Source organism: Erinaceus europaeus, chromosome 4, assembly GCF_950295315.1.
Source record: "Erinaceus europaeus chromosome 4, mEriEur2.1, whole genome shotgun sequence".
In the NCBI taxonomy this organism is placed as follows: Eukaryota; Metazoa; Chordata; class Mammalia; order Eulipotyphla; family Erinaceidae; genus Erinaceus; species Erinaceus europaeus.
The window spans coordinates 49954188-49975401 of NC_080165.1; the positions used below are offsets into that span (position 1 = coordinate 49954188).

The following is a 21214-nucleotide window of genomic DNA, read 5'->3' on the forward strand; positions in this document are numbered from 1 at the left end:
AGAGATCTCAAAAAGAGATTAAGAGATGCTGAAAACAACAACAGAGTCCTATGGGATGACTTCAAAAGAAACAATATACGCATTATTGGCTTACCAGAGGAAGAAAGAGAAGGGGAGGAAGAAAGCATTCTCCAGGCCATAATAGCTGAAAATTTCTCTAGTCTAGACAACACCAAAGACATAAAGATTCAAGAAGCCCAGAGGTTCCCAAACAGAATTAACCCAGACCTAAAGACACCAAGACATGTCATACTTAGATTGGAAAGGAATAAGGATAAAGAAAGGATCCTCAAGGCTGCAAGAGAAAAACAAAGAGTCACCTACAAAGGAAAACCCATAAGATTAGCAGCAGACTTCTCCATACAAACACTACAGGCCAGAAGAGAATGGCAAGATATCTATCGAGTGCTCAATGAGAAAGGCTTTCAGCCAAGAATACTATATCCTGCTAGATTGTCATTCAGACTAGATGGAAGCATCAAAACCTTCTCAGACAAGCAACAGTTGAAGGAAGCAACCATCACCAAGCCTGCCCTGAAAGAAGTTCTGAAAGGTCTCCTATAAATAGTCAGACCACCACAAATAGGACATATATTAAAACACTCTAAAACTCTACAAGAATGGCGTTAAAATATCTTCAATCTTTGATATCAATAAATGTCAATGGCCTGAATTCACATATTAAAAGACACAGAGTAGGAAGATGGATCAGAAAACACAACCCAACAATATGTTGTCTACAGGAAACTCACCTAACGCAACAAGACAAACACAGACTTAAAGTGAAAGGATGGAAAACTATCATTCAAGCCAATGGCCCACAAAAAAGGGCAGGAACAGCTATTCTCATATCTGACATGATAGACTTTAAAATAGATAAGATTAAAAAAGATAGGAATGGACACTACTTAATGCTCAGAGGATCAGTCAATCAAGAGGACTTAACAATTATTAATATCTATGCACCCAATGAGAAGCCATCTAAATACATCAAACTTCTACTGAAAGAGCTACAGCAATATATTAACAATAACACAATCATAGTAGGGGACTTCAACACCTCACTATCTCAACTTGACAGATCATCCAGGAAGAAAATCAGTAAAGACATAAGGGAGCTAAATGAAGAGATAGATAAACTAGAACTATTGGACATTTTCAGAGTCATTCATCCCAAAAAACTGGAATACACATTTTACTCAAATCCACATGGATCATTCTCAAGGATAGACCATATGTTAGGCCACAAAGACAGCATCAGCCTATTCAAGAGCACTGAAATCATCCCAAGCATCTTCTCAGACCACAGTGGAATTAAACTAACACTTAACAATCAACAAAAGATTAGTAACAGTCCCAAAATGTGGAAGCTCAACAGTACACTTCTTAACTTCTGGGTCAAAGAGGAAATCAAGGAAGAAATCAAAATGTTTCGAGAGTTCAATGAAAATGAAGACACAAGCTATCAAAATATTTGGGACACAGCTAAAGCAGTCCTAAGAGGGAAGTTCATAGCTATACAAGCACACATTAGGAAACAAGAAAAGGCACAAATAAACAGCCTGATTGCACATCTTAAAGACCTAGAAGAAGAAGAAGAACAAAGGAACCCTAAAGCAACCAGAAGGATAGAAATCACTAAAGTTAGGGCAGAAATAAATAACATTGAGAATAAGAAAAACATACAAAAGATCAACAAAAGTAAATGTTGGTTCTTCGAAAGAGTAAATAAAATCAACAAACCTTTAGCCAGACTCACAAAACAAAAAAGGGAGAAGACCCAAATAAATCGGATAGTAAATGAAAGAGGAGAAATCACAACAGACACTGCAGAAATTCAACATATCATGCGAGGCTTCTATGAACAACTATATGCCACCAAGCTAGAGAACCTGGAAGAAATGAATGATTTCCTAGATACCTACCAACTTCCAAAACTAAGTAAAGAGGAAGTGGATAACATGAACAGGCCCATCACAGCTAATGAAATTGAAACAGTTATCAAAAATCTTCCCAAAAATAAAAGTCCTGGACCAGATGGTTTTACAAATGAATTCTACAAAACTTTCAAAGAAGAACTAATACCTCTACTTTTAAAAGTCTTCCAGAAGATTGAAAACACTGGAATACTCCCTGCCAGCTTCTATGAAGCCAACATCACCCTAATACCAAAAGCAGACAGGGACACAACCAAAAAAGAAAACTACAGACCAATATCTCTGATGAACATAGATGCGAAAATATTGAACAAAATTCTAGCCAACCGGATACAGCAGTATATCAAAAAAATTGTTCATCATGACCAAGTGGGGTTTATCCCAGGCATGCAAGGTTGGTTTAATATACGTAAATCAATCAATGTGATCCACCACATCAACAAAAGCAAGACCAAAAACCACATGGTCATATCAATAGATGCAGAGAAAGCCTTTGACAAAATACAACATCCCTTTATGATCAAAACACTACAAAAAATAGGAATAGATGGAAAATTCCTGAAGATAGTGCAGTCTATATATAGCAAACCTATAGCCAACATCATACTCAATGGTGAAAAACTGGAAGCATTTCCCCTCAGATCAGGTACTAGACAGGGCTGCCCACTATCACCATTACTATTCAACATAGTGTTGGAAGTTCTTGCCATAGCAATCAGGCAGGAGCAAGGAATTAAAGGCATACAGATTGGAAGAGAAGAAGTCAAACTCTCCTTATTTGCAGATGACATGATAGTATACATGGAAAAACCTAAGGAATCCAGCAAGAAGCTTTTGGAAATCATCAGGCAATACAGTAATGTGTCAGGCTATAAAATTAACATTCAAAAGTCAGTGGCATTCCTCTATGCAAATACTAAGTTAGAAGAAATTGAAATCCAGAAATCAGTTCCTTTTTCTATAGCAACAAAAACTATAAAATATCTAGGAGTAAACCTAACCAAAGAAGTGAAAGACTTGTATACTGAAAATTATGAGTCACTACTCAAAGAAATTGAAAAAGACACAAAGAAGTGGAAAGATATTCCATGTTCATGGGTTGGAAGAATTAACATCATCAAAATGAATATATTACCCAGAGCCATCTACAAATTTAATGCTATCCCCATCAAGATCCCAAGCACATTTTTTAGGAGAATAGAAAAAATGTTACAAATGTTTATCTGGAACCAGAAAAGACCTAGAATTGCCAAAACAATCTTGAGAAAAAAGAACAGAACCGGAGGCATCACACTGCCAGATCTCAAACTGTATTATAGGGCCATTGTCATCAAAACTGCTTGGTACTGGAACATGAACAGACACACTGACCAGTGGAATAGAATTGAGAGCCCAGAAATGAGGCCCCACACGTATGGACATCTAATCTTTGATAAAGGGGCTCAGACTATTACATGGGGAAAGCAGAGTCTCTTCAACAAATGGTGTTGGAAACAATGGGTTGAAACATGCAGAAGAATGAAACTGAATCACTGTATTTCACCAAATACAAAAGTAAATTCCAAGTGGATCAAGGACTTGGATGTTAGACCAGAAACTATCAGATACTTAGAGGAAAATATTGGCAGAACTTTTTTCCGCATAAATTTTAAAGACGTTTTCAATGAAACGAATCCAATTACAAGGAAGACTAAGGCAAGTATAAACCTATGGGACTACATCAAATTAAAAAGCTTCTTCACAGCAAAAGAAACCACTACCCAAATCAAGAGACCCCTCACAGAATGGGAGAAGATCTTTACATGCCATACATCAGATAAGAGTTTAATAACCGACATATATAAAGAGCTTGCCAGACTCAACAACAAGACAACAAATAACCCCATCCAAAAATGGGGGGAGGACTTGGACAGAATATTCACCACAGAAGAGATCCAAAAGGCCGAGAAACACATGAAAAAATGCTCCAAGTCTCTGATTGTCAGAGAAATGCAAATCAAGACAACAATGAGATATCACTTCACTCCTGTGAGAATGTCATACATCAGAAAAGGTAACAGCAGCAAATGCTGGAGAGGGTGTGGGGTCAAAGGAACCCTCCTGCACTGCTGGTGGGAATGTCAATTGGTCCAACCTCTGTGGAGAACAGTCTGGAGAACTCTCAGAAGGCTAGAAATGGACCTACCCTATGACCCTGCAATTCCCCTCCTGGGTATATATCCTAAGGAACCCAACACATCCATCCAAAAAGATCTGTGTACACATATGTTCTTGGCAGCACAATTTGTAATAGCCAAAACCTGGAAGCAAGCCAGGTGTCCAACAACAGATGAGTGGCTGAGCAAGTTGTGGTATATATACACAATGGAATACTACTCAGCTGTAAAAAATGGTGACTTCACCGTTTTCAGCCGATCTTGGATGGACCTTGAAAAAATCATGTTGAGTGAAATAAGTCAGAAACAGAAGGATGAATATGGGATGATCTCACTCTCAGGCCGAAGTTGAAAAACAAGATTAGAAAAGAAAACACAAGTCGAACCTGAAATGGAATTGGAGTATTACACCAAAGTAAAAGACTCTGGGGTGGGTGGGTAGGTGGGGAGAATACAGGTCCATGAAAAATGATGAATTAAATAGTGGGGGTTGTATTGTTAAATGGGAATCTGGGGAATGTTATGCATGTAAAAAAAAAAAAAAGAAGTAGAAACGCAAAGCAGAAATTGACTGAGTTTGGAGTAAAAAAAAAAAAAAAAGAAATATGGACATAGGAGGTAGCCCAGCAGGTAAAGCACAAGCCATATTGTGTGTGGAACCTGGGCTTTACTAGAACCTCATGGGAGCACCACAGACAGTTACAATGGTACTCTGTGGGTAAGAAAACAAAGTTGTGGGGGATGGGCACTGGTGCAATGGGTTATAAGCGCACATGGTGCGAAGTGCCAAGGACCAGCGTAAAAATCCCAGTTTGGGGGTTCGGGCGGTGGTGCAGTGGGTTAAGCGCACGTGGCGCAATGCGCAGGATCAGGCGTAAGGATCCCGGTTCGAGCCCCCGGGTCCCCACCTGCAGGGGAGTCGCTTCACAGGTGGTGAAGCAGGTCTGCAGATGTCTATCTTTCTCTCCCCCTCTCTCTCTGTCTTCCCCTCCTCTCTCCATTTCTCTCTGTCCTATCCAACAACAAAGCAACGTCAACAATGGCAATAATAACCGCAACGAGGCTGCAACAACTAGGGCAACAAAAAGGGGGAAAAATGGCCTCCAGGAGCGGTGGATTCATGGTGCAGGCACCGAGCCCAGCAATAACCCTGGAGGGAAAAAAAAAAAAAAGCCCGGTTTGAGGCCTGGCTTCCCACCTGCAAGGGTGTCGATTCACAGGCGATGAAGCAGGTCTGCAGGTGTCTTTCTTTCCCCTTCTCTGTCTTCCCCTCCTCTCTCCATTTCTCTGCCTTGTCTAACAATAACAACAGCAATAACAACAATAAACAAGGTCAACAAAAGGGAAAAAATAGCTTCCAGGAACAGTGGATTTGTAGTGCAGGCACTGAGTCCCAGTGATAACCCTGGAGGCAAAAAAAAAAAAAAAAAAAAAGCAGAGTTGTGTCTTTCTCCCACTGTCCTTTTCCTCTTAGACAGTATGTGGTAGTAGGAGGGGGGAGCTGGGGAGATAACATACTGGTTATGCAAACAGACTCTCATGCTTGAAGTTCCAAAATCCCAGGTATCACTATAAGCCATGCTGAGCTCAGGTAAAATAATAATTAATAATAATGCCAACTGGACTTCCCTGGGCAGATGACACCACCAATGTGTACTGGAGCCCTACTTCCTCAGAGCTCTGCCCCACTAGAGAAAGAGAGAGACAGGTTTGTAGTATGGATGGACCAGTCAACGCCCATGTTCAGCGGGGAAGCAATTACAGAAGCCAGACCTTCCACCTTCTGCATCCTACAATGACCTTGGGTCCATACTCCCAGAGGGTTAAAGAATAGGAAAGCTATCAGGGGAGGGGATGGGATATGGAGTTCTGGTGGTGAGAATTGTGTGGAGTTGTACCCCTCTTATCCTATGGTCTTGTCTGTGTTTCATTTTTTAAATAAAAATTTAAAAAAAAAGGAAAGCTTCCAGTGAAGGGGATGGGAGGATGGGATACTGAACTCTGGCAGTGGGAATTGTGTGGAATTATACCATTCTTATCCTATGATCTTGTCAATCGCTATTAATAAAAAGTGAATAAAAATAATAATGATATTAAAAGAGCAAAACATCCACTTGTGCATGGAAGATCTAAGTTATTTTGTCATCAAGAAGTAGCTTTGACTTCCAACTCATGTATAGAGCTTCAGCTAAAGGGACCTTTAACACAATATCCCACATTTACCCTCACTTCACAGTTTCCAAGAAACCAGGCTCTATTTGGCCAGTCAGATCTGCTTTGACCTCTTTCCACAGAGCTCTTTTTAGTGCTCAACCTATCAAAACCATTCAACTTAAATTTCACCTAAACTTGACCCTCCCTCCATGACTTCTAATAGCATGCCCTGGGGTTCCTCTGCGGTGCATCTCCCTTACTGCATTAAACCCAGAGTCCTTGGAAGACAGGCTAGTTTCTTTTTTAGTTAAATCACTAACAATAAAAATCATTTTTAACTTCAGGGGCCAGGCAGTGGCACATCTGCTTTTGTGCACATGCTATCACATGCAAGGACCCGGGCTCAAGCCCTTGGTCCCCACCTGTAGGGCAGAAGCTTCATGAGCTGTTATGCAGTGTTGCAAGTGTTTCTCCCTTCTCTCTAAACTTATCTCTATCCTATCAAATAAAAATAAATTCATATACAAAAAAAAAAAGAAAATCTTCAAAAAGAAAAAAAGAGCACTATTACATCATTAAACCCCAAACTGCCTAGCATTACTATTTAAGTCATGGATTTGCAGAGATCATTTAAGATAACCGTCAGAAATGGGAAAAATGACAAAAACAAAACTGGAACTACTTAACACCTCAAAATATTAATAGATTTCAGTAGGAGGAAAAGTCTATGGCTCTGCCTCTAAATTATAAGTGGGGCAAAGAATCTAAGTACCTTGTGCAAGGCCTAAGGAATCTTGTTAGATGCAACTTTTGTTTTTTTAGGAACAAGTCAGAGAATAATATTTTAAGCTTTAATTCACTGTTGCAACTATTCAATTCTATTGCTGTAGTGCAAAGCAAGTCATAAATAATGCATTAACACATGGCCATGGGTGGTGGGTGAATCTGACCTATAGGCAATTTGCAGACTCCTATCCTAAAATTCAACCCAAACTGATTACATATGAGCTGTGAAAGAAAATTCAGCCATTGCTAAACTGTGTGTTTAAACAGGGGAGGTACTAGCTCAGCCTCCCACTTAGGAGTCCCTGTGTTTGATTCCTGGCATCTCAGTTCCCACAGTAAGTTTGCCACTCAAATGGTCTCGGCCTGGTTTCCCCATTTGACAAACCGTCATAGATGAGAAGATGACTACCAGCAAATATCAGTTTGACAGCCTAGGAGGTAGTATAAGTGATAGAGTGGTGAACCTGCATATATGAAGTCCTGAGTTTAATCTTCAATATTACATACGCAGGAGCGAAGCTCTGGTTTTCTTCTTCCCATCTCTCTCTCTCTTGTTAATAAATAAACAAATCTATATATCTTTTTTTTTTTTTGCCTCCAATTGCTTGGACTTGGTGCCAACATTATGAACCCACCACTCCTGGGGGCCATATTTTCCTTGATTTATTTTTTTCATTTTATTCAACAGGACAGAGAGATATTAAGAGGGGAGAAGAAAATAGAGAGGGAGAAAGATAGACATCTACAGACCTGCTTCACCACTTGTGAAGTGTCCTCGCTGCAGGTGGGGGATGGGGCTTGAACCCAGGTCCTTGAGCTTTGTACTATGTGTGCTTAACCTGGTGCGTCACCACCCAGCTCCCAATTTTTTTTTTTTTTTTTACTAAAACATCAGCTTTGATAATACTAAGTTTTAAAAAAGCATTGACAGGTCTGTTGGTGAGTTACACATCTGGAGTAATTTCCAAAGAGTAGTATAGAGAGCCTCTGCTATTTGCCAGAGAAGCCAACAAATGATGGTTCTTATGATATGTCAATGAGTAGCTTGTCAAACTGATCAAAGTTTCCAACTAGCAGTTTGTCTGAACACAACAGAGACACCACTGACTTTCAGGGTGGGAAGTTCAGGATGACAGCAGGAGTGGGGGTTGAGCGGGCAGAGTGGTTGTGCACCTGGTAAAGTGCACATACCGCGGGCAAGGACCCAGGTTTGAGCCCTAGCTCCCCATCTGCAGGGGGTCCACTTCATGAGCAGTGAAGCAAATCTGCAAGTGTCTTTCTTTTTCTCTTTCTATCTCTCCACCCTCTCTCAGTTTCTCTCTGTCCTAGAATGAAAATTAGAAAGGAAAAAAAAAAATGAGGAAAAAATGGCTGCTGGAGCATTGGATTCATAGTATCAACACCGAGCCCTAGCAGTAACCCTAGTGGCAATACTAAAAACATTTTTTTTTTCTTTTTAATGAACAGGAACTAAAACTGATGTGTGCTTTTAGAAGGTTCAACTTGTAAAACATGCACACAGCCAGGTGTGCCACAACCCAGCCCCCAAGGTTCAACTTGTATAATGATATACATGACATGTCTTAAATCGGTTTTTGACTTTAGAAAGAACTACCAAGTACAGATTCCTTTCACACAAAAACATGTGACCTCCAGAACCAAACACAGTGGATGCCCAGAACCTGATGGCCAGTCCAGGATATGAGAAGCAGTGTTAACTCTTTACTTGGGCTGGGTTCCTTCTCCACTACCTTATTTCCTTACTTCTATTCAAGGATGCTGTGTGTGTGTGTGTGTGTGTGTGTGTGTGTGTGTGTGTGTGTGTGTGTATTTGTTTATTTTTTAATGAGAGAGAGATAAAGACATATAGAACAAACCAGAGCACTGACCAACTCTGTTTATCATGGTGCTGGGGACTAAACCTGGGATCATAGAGCTTCAGACACAAAAGTCTTCTGAATAGCCATTATACTATCTTCCCAGCCCCGATGGTTTTTTTTTTTAATTTATTAATAAAATAAAAACTACCGATAAGACCATAGGGTGAGAGGGGTACAATTCCATACAATTCCACCAAGAGTTCCACATCCCATCCCCTCCTTTGAAAGCTTTCCTATTCTTTATCCCTCTGGAAGCATGGACCCAGGATCATTAGGGGGTGCAGAAGGTGGATGGTCTGGCTTCTGTAATTGCTCCTCTGCTGAACATGGGTGATGATAGGTGGATCCATACACGTAGCCTGTCCCTATCTTTCCCTAGTGGCAGCCCCTATGTTTTAATTATTTATATTCACTAGTGAAGAACTGGAGACCAAGTGACTGAAAAGAAACCACATTAGAATAAAAATGGATTGGAGGATATGGCACAGAAAAAATGGATTAAACTGAACTTAATGAACACTTTAATGCTACACCTAGACCAATTATACAAGAAGTTCATGGGATGGTATCCAGTTACCAGTATTTTTAAATATTCAGCTTATATAAAAAGCACTTATGAATGTCATGACAAGAAATTTCAGTGAAGTTTTATGTTATACTTATTCGTGTCACTTATTAGTTATTTATATTCTTACCTTATACAAAAAAGGAATTATATTTATAAGACTTTGCAAGCCAAAGAAGACAAAATAGGAGGGGTTGGAAAAAGAAAGAAAAGTGAAAATACCAAGTGAAAGAAAAAATTAAACTAAAAAAAAATGCTATAGTAAACCTATACTTTTTTTCTTCTTTGAATCTATACTTTTTTTATACACATTTGAGAAATAGGCTTAGTACATAGTAGCCTTACTGTGAAAACAACAGGTCATAAAATTCTGCATGGATATCTCTAAGACAAACTTATTGAACATATGGCTTATGTACAACTAGAACCCACTGTTAAATCTAGTCTACAGAAACACCAACGGAAACAATGTTCAAAGAATCAAAGAGTAGTTTCCAAAACAAAACACACACAAAGAAGAAAAAGCTCTGTGGCAAATATCCTGTAGAGAAATATGATCAAGCAGTCTGGGGAGATAACATAATGGTTATGAAAAAAAAAAAAAAAAGTTCCATGCCTGAGCCCAGGTTTAATAACCAGTGCCACCATAAGCCAGAGCTGAGCAGTGCTCTGGTAAAAAAAATAAATAAACAAATAAATAATTTTATATATATATATATATATATATATATATATATATATTCAAGCTAGTCTACAGTTTGTGATACTTTGCTCATTCATAAAAGCACCCACACTTAAGGATCCCGGTTCGAACCCCGGCTCCCCACCTGCAGGGGAGTCGCTTCACAGGCGGTGAAGCAGGTCTGCAGGTGTCTATCTTTCTCTCCTCCTCTCTGTCTTCCCCTCCCCTCTCCATTTCTCTCTGTCCTATCTAACAACGACAACAACAATAATAGCTACAACAATAAAAAAAACAACAAGGGCAACAAAAGGGAATAAATAAATAAAATAAATATTTAAAAAAATTTTTTTTAAATCTTTAAAAAAAAAAAGCACCCACACTGCAAATAAGAAAACAGAATATATATATATATATATATATTTTTTTTTTTTAATTTATTTATTTTTAATTTAGAAGCTAGACAAAAGTCAGCTCAGGTGACCATGTCTAAACCTGCTCACCTCTTTCCATTCCCCACCCTGACTGACCCTGTACCTGAATCGGTTGGTGGCTGGAGTGGTTTCCATGTTAAATTCAGCTACTGGGACTCCCCTTGCAGATACCTGGGGGGCAAACATGGCAGCAGGATAAACCACAGAGGAAGTCCCCACCTACAAAGTAAACAAAAGGAAACAGACAAATGACTATAATATGGAGAGAACACTAGATTTCGCCCCCAGAAAACCTTAAGTGAACTTGGGTTTGTGGTTGTAGGTCTGAGGAAAGGTAAGCACAAGGGGATGAGTGGAGAGTGTTGAAGGGACATGCGGGAAGTAAATGCATGCTTTGGTTGACCACTGACATTCAGGAAGAATGTGTGATATAAAAAGGAAGGTTGTGCAAATGCAGAGAATGGAAAAGAAATGCCTCAATCTTTACCTGCTGGGGGTTCATTTTATCTTTGTTTCTGCTCTTTAAAATGATACCAATAATACCTTGCTATTTTTGCCAAGTTAGATAATTCAAAGAAAAAAAAACATAACATATATGTCATTTATAATCCTATTACCCCAATGCCCAGAAGCATTTTTATTAACAAGGCTGAAAGGAAAAGAATGTTTCATAAACCAGATTTTCTCACTTATTCATCAATTATGAAACTGATACTGTACTCAACTCTGACAGACACTCAGTAAATACTGACTGAATGACTACACATCCATGAAACTGCACCTCTGCTTTCAAAGATGGGCTAAGGAAATTTGGCAATATTTGAAATATAGCTCTCCTTTATCCAACTAGTTCCACTTCTAGGCAATCTGCCCCAGTAAATAATGTGAAGAAGATACTAAGAGATATATAAGGATATTCATCATAACTTGAGGCAACATCAATTTTCAGTGACAAAGGATTGATTAAATATATCACTGTACATCCATACAACAGAACACCATGTAATCAATTAAGATGATATAGATTTGGATGTACTGACATGGTATGTGCTAAGTGAACTGTTACATGAATAAAGGAGTTTCAAAACAAAATATGACTTCATTTTGAACTTTAACCAATATGCCCACATACGCATAATAAAAAAGTCTAGACCAGAGGAGCAAACTTTTTCGGTTTGTATTTTAGGTTTTTGCCATATGGTCTTTGTTACAAACACTAAAACCAACCATGATGGTGTGAAAGCAGCCACTGACAGTACATAGAAGAAAGGACATGGCTGTGTTCCAATCAAACTTTATTTATAAAAGCAGGATGCATGCTGGCAAAAATAACTCACTTGGATCGTGCTTTGTCATGTGCACAATCCAGATTCAAGCCCAACCCCTACCATATTTAAGAAAATTTCAGTGCTGTGATTTCTTCTCTTCCACTCCTCCCCTTCTGTCTCTATCAAAAACAAAACAAAACCAAACAAGCAAGTGGCAGGTTGGACTTGGCCCCAGACCACTGTTCATTCATCTTTGAATTGAAGAAAACATACCAAATGCTAACAGTGACTCTTTCTGGATAGTATAACCACTGATGATTTCTAATTACCACTTTACAATTTTAGACCTTTTGAAATCTTTTCAGTTAAAAAAATTTTTTTAAGAATTTATTTATTCATGAGACTGATAGGAAAGAGAGAAAGAACCAGACACCACTCTGGTACATGTGCTGCTGGGGATTGAACTCAGGACCTCATGCTTAAGAGTCCAATGCTTTATCCACTCTGCCACCTCCCAGTTCACTCAGTTAAAATTTTTATGAGAATGTATTATTTTAAAAATCAATAACAAGCTATTTCCTTCTTGGGGGGAGAGGGCTGGCATTTCCTTATGTTCAAGAAACATAAGAATACGATCAATACTTATTCGTTGTTTGTTAGCTTTTCTTTCTTTACCAGAGCACAGCTCAGCTCTGGTTTACAGTGGTGCAGGAGATTGAATCTGGAAACTTGAAGCCTCAGGCATAAGTCTCTTAGCATAAGCATTATGTTATTTTTCCCCTGCCCTCTAATGAACATCTTAAGAGAAAGAAAAGTGATGGGAGGAGATAGTTTAACATGTTAGAGCACAGGTTTTGTATGTCTCAGGTCCCAGAAGCACCAGGCCCAATCACTCTTACCTCTATAGGTCAGAATTTAGTAATACTCTGATCTCTCTCATTAAAAATAATAATAATAATAAATGTTTTTTAAAAAGCAGGGAAGGATGAAAGGAGAGAGGAGAGGAGGGAGGAAGAAAAGAAAGGAAGGGGAAAGGAGGAAACAACTTCACTCCAGCCCTAGTGTTGCAGAACGTCCAGGGTATTGGGCAGTGTATGACTTACCACGAGACACAAATCACAGAGGGACAGCTCTCTGTCAACCTCTTCCAAAATTGTTGGATCCAGGTTCTCACCAAACCAGACTACGTGAGGTCGCAGTAGGCCCCCACAACCTGCCTCTTCACACCTGTAAGAATATTACACTTTTAAAAAAATATACAGACTACTTTCCTGCCTCAGTGAATTCAGCTGAGTATCGCCATATTTATTTCAGCATACCTTCTTTTTCAAGTTATGGTTGTCAACATCACATGGGGTTAATACTCTATGAAAGACTTTGGAAATACTGCTTAAAAGTCCAGTTTTGAAAAGCCTTCATAGGGACCCCACATGATAGCTCACCTGAGAGGTGCCTGCTTTGTCAAGTGTGCAACCGAGGTGCGAGCCCAGCTTCTTACCACACTGAGAGAAGCTTCAGCACTATTTTATCTATTCCTCCCTCCCATCTGTCACTATCAGAAAAAAATCAGATTATAGCAGTGAAGTACTGAGATGGAAAAAAAAATAATCTAGACTTTTTTTTTTTTAAATCTACACAGAGTTGTGCTTGCAAGCCATGGATTAATAACATTAATAACCCATGTGAACGACCCAGGTAGGAGTCTGGCCCTTCCCACCGTGCAGGACGCTTCAGTGCTGTGGCTTTCTCCCTGACAAGAAGAACTAAAATGACAGGACCTAACATTTAATAACTGATTATAGGTTTCCAGCCTTTATCTTCATGTACACTGGGTAAGCACATGTAGCAGAAGAATGTCACCAATTTTCCCCAAATAATCCTACCACTGATGTAACAAAAAGCCAAAAAGGGTTTCAAGAAAGCAGTTCCCTGTCTTTGTACTTTGAATCTATGCCCCATAGATCAGGGCTGGCTGGTTTTGGTATTTGTGCATTTAAGAGGCACCACACCAGATAAACAGATTCTGAGTCCTAATTTTCTCTTCTTTTTTTCACTGTGGAATACTAAATATAGATCAAAGGTTTTGTTTTGTTATTTGTTTGTTGTTGTTGTTTTCTCCCACCTGGGAAGCTTCTCTACTGGGATTCTGGCATCTTGAGCTTCGGGTTCTGGAGCACTGAAACAAACAGTATATTTTTAGATGTCATCAGTAAATCAAAAACTAAAAAAGTAACATAACACACTGTGTTTGTGTATCTGTCTGGCGGTATAGAATGCAAGACTCCGAATTAGTGTGTGCTGGTTTAGAAGAGAAAATAAACAACAAATAACTACTAGGGGCTTTTACCTCAAGAAATTTGTGTATGGGGTGGGGATACAGACGATGTGCTAAGGAGGGATTTATAGTTTACATGTCTACATAATTTAAATCTTCTGTAATTAAGTAATATAATACACCGTATAATTTATACTAATTTAAAGTGGCTCAGTAAAAGTTTCCTCAGTGGAAGTCTGGCAGTAGCATAGAGGGTTAAGCGCACGTGGTGCAAAGTGCAAGGACCAGAGGAAGGATCCTGGTTCCAGCCCCCGGTTCCCCACCAGCAGGGGAGTTGCTTCACAGGTGGTGAAGCAGGTCTGTAGGTGTCTATCTTTCTTTCCCTCTCTGTCTTCCCCTTCTCTCTCCATTTCTCTTTGTCCTGTCCAACAATGATGACATCAACAACAATAATAACTACAACAACAATAAAAAACAATAAGGGCAATAAAAGGAAAAATAAATAAATAAAATACATTTTTAAAAGTTTCCTCAGTATTTTGAGTCAACTAATTTCTCCCTACTTATAATAATAGTAGATGTCCACCTTACAAATGTGAAAGATATAAAGAAATTTTTTTTTAATTCCATAATCCCCCCACTCTTGATAATCACTGTTAATATTTTGTTATATTTTCTTCTGGTCTTTTATCTGTACAAAGATACATCAAAATGTTATGTACACATGTGTGGTTTTCAAAATTAGAGTTAGGGTCAGAAAGATAGCTCACTAGGTAGAGTATCTGCATTGCCATTTGCAGGCCCAGGTTCAAGTCCCAACACAATGGCAGTGGAGGAAGCTCCAGTGCTGTATTGTTTCTCATGCTCTCTGTGTCACTCTGTGTCTCTCTATATCTGAATTTAAAAAAGCGACTTGGAGAAGTGAAATAGTGCATGTCTGAGGCATAAGACCCTAGTTCTACAAAAAAAAAAAGTTGGAATCATATTGTATGGCCTTAACATCCTGTAATTTTCATTGAACACTATAAATTATGGGCATAATATTTTTTTATCTACTGGTAGTACCACATCTATTATTATTTCTCATAAATATCTATGAAAAGATAATAAAGTATTCTATTACACGATAATATATTCAACTTAGAAAAAACAAGTGCTGATTCTGTCGTGTGGTATGGTTACCCTTTTCCTGCTAAAGCTGGACAAACTGGACTCTTGTAATTTTCAGTCACAACTCCACAAGAGGTACATCGAGTTTTAAATAAGCTACCTGAAAAACACAAATTAAGATAAGAATTCAGTATAATCAAAAGAAACCATCTTCATGTCTAAAGAGTATAAAATAATTTCATTTTTATATGTTCATTTTAGGAAATGAGTTATCATAGTTATCACAGGGAATATAACGGCATGTAGTACTATGGCACAGACCAACAGCATCTGCCTTCTGGAACTTTATAATCTAGAGAAGAGAGAGGGTAGTTAAAATAGCTAAATACACTACTAAGAAACTCTCAAATTACCTTGAATTGTGTTAACATGGAATGAAAATTGTCAGCAGATAGATGAAACCAAATTAAACCTAAGGCCATAACTGATAATGGTTGATAGCTTCGGATATATTTAGAAAGTCTTAATTTAGATTTAATAAAGCTTGAATCTCCTATCCAAAATAGATCAAGGACTAAACAATCAATTAATATATATATATATATATATATATATATATTTTTTTTTTTTTCCAACTAGGATTATCACTGGGACTTGGTGCCTGCATGACAAATCCACCACTCCTGGTAACCATTTTTCCTTATTTTTTTTTAAAATTATGATAGAGAGAAATAAAGTAAGAAGGGGAAAAGGAGATGAAGAACCACCTGCAGCCCGCTCCACTACTCATGAAGCTTCCCAGCTGCAGGTAGGAAGCAGGTGCCTGAACCTGAATCCTCACACATGGTAACTTATGTGCCTTACTAGCTGCACCACGAGCTGGACCAACCCCAATAAAATCATTTAAAAAAATTGTAATAATTTATGAGCTAAACCACTAACAGTAATCACACTTAATAAGATATTCACCATATACACACACTGCTGTAAAGATTATCACGTGCTATGGTACACACTCACTGCCCCATTCTGTCCTGTATCACTTCTTTGGAGAACCATCTCTCCTATATCCCATTCTGAGCTGATGGCATTATCAAGCACATTCCAGAGTACAAACCTGTATAAATGTTCTAGACTGGACTAATCACAGCACCTAATCTCCTTAGAAGAGATATTTTGTCAAAATAAAAGTACGTGATCCAAGCAAAGTCAACCAGAAGTTTATTTTCTGAGAAAATAACTAGAGAAGGCCTGGAACCATTAGAAGCTACCTACACTGGTATAAGAGGCAGATTGATGGCGGGGGAAGTGAGATTAACTCAGAAAAAATCAGCTGAGAGAAAGAGAAAGCTAGCGAGCGGACTGATGACATCGAGTTCACTCTAGGTTCCTCATTTTCCTAAACCAATCTACCAATTTTGTCAGTTTTGTAGGATCATCTTTTCTCCCTAACTCTGCAGGTTGGATGTGTCTTTCCATTATGACTGGCTGGATAAAGGGCATGATATGGTTATCGCAACCTGTGTTGGCATGGACTCACAGAAGGATAGCTCTGAGAATGCAACAAGTGGTGACCGGGTTGCTATGCTCCACTACCTGTCTTGACAAAGGCAACCCCTACACATTTTAGCAGCCAGATCACTGATGCTTAGGAGAAGAAATAAATTCTGGTTGTTGGGGAGGTTCCCGGAAGATGGCGGACTGAGAAGCTGCTAGTGGCTGAGCTCTGACCACATCTCCTGGAAATGGTAGGATTTTCTGCCTTTAGTAGGTCAGCCAATAAGGGGTCCTAGCGGTGACACCAAGGAGGTGACTATAACTTAATTTGGGTTAAGAATTAGAGTAGGAAAAAAGGGGAAAAAATTTTTTTTCTTCCTTTTAATTTCTAAGCATACCTCCTTCCCCACCCCTACCCCCCCCATAACCAGTCCCTGGGGACCAGCTCCTAGCAGGATCCCCTGCTAGGAGCTCCTTTTCTTTACCAAATTCCTGTCCGATCAGGGAGTATCATTAATTCTAAGTCTATACCCTTCTGAAACCTCTGGCCTTTTTTCTTTCTAAGCAGCCAACCCCCCCCAACCTCACCCCACATAGCTAATTAAATAATTAAAAATAAATACATAAAAACCCCTTTCCTTTCACTGCCCTTTTATGACTGTTCTTTTTCTTATCTTTTTCTTTTTTTCTCTCTCTCTTTATTTTATTTTTTTTCTTTTTCTCATTATTGTCATCCTTTCTTCCTTAATCCTACAGCTTCCAAAGTCACAGCCCCCAGCCCCCACACCACCAAACAGTGTGCTTTTTTGAATTCACTGATACACATTTGGGAATTTCCTTTCACTGCTCTTTAATTACAGCTCTTTTTCTTATCTTTTCCCTTTTCTCTTTCTTGCCTCTTTTTTTTTTTTATCTTGTCATACACTTCTTCCTTCTTCTTTGCCTTTCTGAATTTGTGAATTATTTTGGAGAAGAAATCTGACTCAGAGTGGACTCTCTGTGTGTATCTCTGCTCTAGTTCCCTTTCCCCTCTTGTTACCCCTAGAATATACAGTGGATAGTAGAATTGCATAACTGTCTATTCTTGCTATCCTTTCTTTCTTTTCTCTTTCTTCCTCACTGGGATTTTGTTACTATTTATTCACGGACTGGAGAAATTGTTTGGCTAACTGGTAACGATTAAACTGCTTCAATACTTGCTTCAGTTGCTACTATAATTCCTGAGGTTGGTGAGTGCAATTGTCATAAAGGTATTTAGTACAGTGTTACTTGTACTCAAGACACAACAACTGAGGAACAACAGAGCATAAAAAAAAAAAGAAACACATAAATCAAAAAAATGGGTAGATCAAAAACAAAACTGCTACTCCAATGAATGAAGACAAGAGCCCAGAAGAAACTATAAATCAGCCAGAAGTAACCATAGATAAGAAAAGTATGCAAGCAATAATAAACTTATTAATCACAGAAATGAAAACAACATTGGAGGAAAGGAATGGCAGTATTAGGGAAACAACAGTTGAGACCCCCAAGGAAAATACTGATTATCTTGAGGCAATTAGAGAACTGAAAGCTGAAATAGCTGTAATGAAGAAAGAAGCTGAGGCAAGGGAAAGCAGACTAACAGAAGCAGAAAACAGAATCAATCAGACAGAGGATGAGTTAGAGAAAACGAAGAAAGAGGTGAAAGAGCTTAAAAAGAGATTGAGAGACACTGAAAACAGCAACAGAGACATATGGGATGATCTCAAAAGAAGTAACATTCGTATAATTGGCCTTCCAGAGAAAGAAAGAGAGGAAGGGGAAGCAAACATTCTAGAGGAAATAATACAAGAAAACTTCCCAGACCTGAATAACAGAAAGGACATCAAGATTCAAGAGGCCCAGAGAGTACCAAACAGAATCAACCCAGACCTGAAGACACCAAGACACATCATAGTCACAATGAGAAGAAGTAAGGATAAAGAAAGGATCCTAAAGTCTGCAAGAGAGAAATAAAAAGTCACATACAAGGGAAAACCCATAAGATTATCTGCAGACTTCTCCACTCAAACTCTAAAGCCAGAAGGGAATGGCAAGATATCTATGGAGCCCTGAATGAAAAAGGGTTTCAACCAAGGATAATATATCCTGCTAGACTTTCATTCAAACTAGATGGAGGGATCAATACCTTCTTAGACAAACAACAGTTAAAGGAGGCAACCATCACCAAGCCGGCCCTGAAAGAGGTTCTAAAAGACCTCTTATAAACAAGAACATCACTATAATACTTGCAATATATCAGAGCAAACAAAAAAAGTTTTTTTTTTAACAATGGCACTACAATACATTAAATCCATAATATCAATAAACGTCAATGGCTTATACTCACCCATCAAAAGGCACAGGGTGGGGGGATGGATCAGAAAACATAACCCAACCATATGCTGCTTGCAAGAATCCCATCTGTCACAACAAGATAAACACAGACTTAAAGTGAAAGGATGGAAAACTATCATACACGCTAACGGACCACAAAAAAGGGCAGGAACAGCCATTCTCATCTCAGATACGATAGATTTTAAATTAAATAAAGTAATAAAAGATAGGCAAGGACATTACATAATGATTAGAGGATCAATCAACCAAGAAGACTTAACAATTATTAACATTTATGCACCCAATGAGGGACCATCTAAATACATCAAGCACCTACTGAAAGAATTTCAAAATTCATCAATAGTAATACAGTAATAGTGGGAGACTTCAATACCCCACTCTCACACTTAGACAGATCAACAAAGCAGAGAACCAATAAAGATACAAGAGAATTGAATGAAGAGATTGACAGACTAGACCTCTTGAACATTTTCAGACTCCTTCACCCCAAAAAACTGGAATACACCTTTTTTTCAAATCCACATAACACATACTCAAGGATAGAACACATGTTAGGACACAAAGACAGCATCAATAAATTCAAGAGCATTGAAATCATCCCAAGTATCTTCTCAGACCACAGTGGAGTAAAACTTACATTTAACAACAAACAGAAAATTATTAAAAGTCACAGAATTTGGAAACTAAACAACATACTCCTTAAGAACCACTGGGTCAGAGACTCACTCAAGCAGGAAATTCAAATGTTCCTGGAAACAAATGAAAATGAAGACACAACCTATCAAAATATTTGGGACACAGCTAAAGCAGTACTGAGAGGGAAACTTATAGCCATACAATCACGTATTAAACACCAAGAAGAAGCTCAAATGAACGACCTTACTGCACACCTCAAGGACTTAGAGGAAAAGGAACAAAGGAACCCTAAAGCAACCAGAAGGACAGAAATCACTAAAGTTCGAGCAGAAGTAAACAACATCGAAAATAAAAGAATCATATAAAAGATCAATGAAGCCAAATGTTGGTTCTTTGAAAGATTAAACAAAATTGACAAACCCCTAGCCAGACTCACCAAACAAAAAAGAGAGAAGACTCAAATTAATAGAATTGTAAACGACGGAGGAGATATCACAACTGACACCACAGAAATCCAGAGAATCCTGCAAAACTTCTATGAAGAACTATACCAAGCTAGAGAATCTGGAAGAAATGGAACAAGCTAGAGAATCTGGAAGAAATGGAACAATTCCTAGAAGCATATGCCCTTCCAAAACTGAACCAAGAAGAACTACAAAATCTAAATGCACCAATCACAGACAAAGAAATTGAAACCGTTATTAAGAATCTCCTCAACAACAAAAGTCCTGGACCAGATGGCTTCACAAACGAATTCTACAAAACTTTCAGGAAACAGTTAGTACTCATACTTCTTAAGCTTTTCCATAAGACTGAAGAAACAGGAATACTCCCTTCCACCTTCTATGAAGCCAACATCACCCTGATACCAAAAGCTGATAGGGACAGAACAAAAAAGGAAAACTACAGACCAATATCTCTGATGAACATAGATGCCAAAATATTAAACAATATCTTGGCCAACCAGATACAGCAACATATCAAAAAGATTGTTTATCATGACCAAGTGGGATTCATCCCAGGAATACAAGGTTGGTTCAACATCCGTAAATCAATCAATGTCATTCACCACATCAATAAAAGCAAAGCCAAAAACCACATGATTATCTCAATAGATGCAGAGAAAGCCTTTGACAAAATCCAACACCCGTTCATGCTCAAAACTCTACAAAAAATGGGAATAGATGGGAAATTCCTCAAGATAGTGGAGTTTATATATAGCAAACCTACAGCCAACGTCATACTCAATGGACAGAAGCTGAAAGCATTCCCCCTCAGATCGGGGACTAGACAGGGCTGTCTACTGTCACCGTTACTCTTCAACAAAATATTGGAAGTTCTTGCCATAGCAATCAGGCAAGAGAAAGAAATCAAAGGAATACAGATTGGAAGGGAAGAAGTCAAGCTCTCACTATTTGCAGATGATATGATGGTATACATAGAAAAACATAAGAATCC

At 38.5% G+C, this 21214-nt stretch overlaps 1 protein-coding gene across 5 annotated transcripts in view; it reads right to left on the reverse strand.

Moving 5' to 3' along the window:
• Window positions 1–21214, reverse strand: part of SIRT5 (sirtuin 5) — a 51363-nt gene that overhangs the window by 9018 nt on the left and 21131 nt on the right. For 4 of the 5 annotated variants that reach the window (XM_060189341.1, XM_016195292.2, XM_007539262.3 and 1 more), the window contains exons 5-8: window positions 15317–15404; window positions 13982–14035; window positions 12963–13086; window positions 10695–10810 (exon numbers count right to left, since the gene is read on the reverse strand). In XM_060189341.1, coding sequence (XP_060045324.1) covers window positions 10695–10810; window positions 12963–13086; window positions 13982–14035; window positions 15317–15404 — 382 coding nt within the window. Of the gene's footprint in view, window positions 1–8621; window positions 9352–10694; window positions 10811–12962; window positions 13087–13981; window positions 14036–15316; window positions 15405–21214 lie in introns of those variants that run through there. The other variant, XM_060189340.1, reaches the window with a different exon arrangement.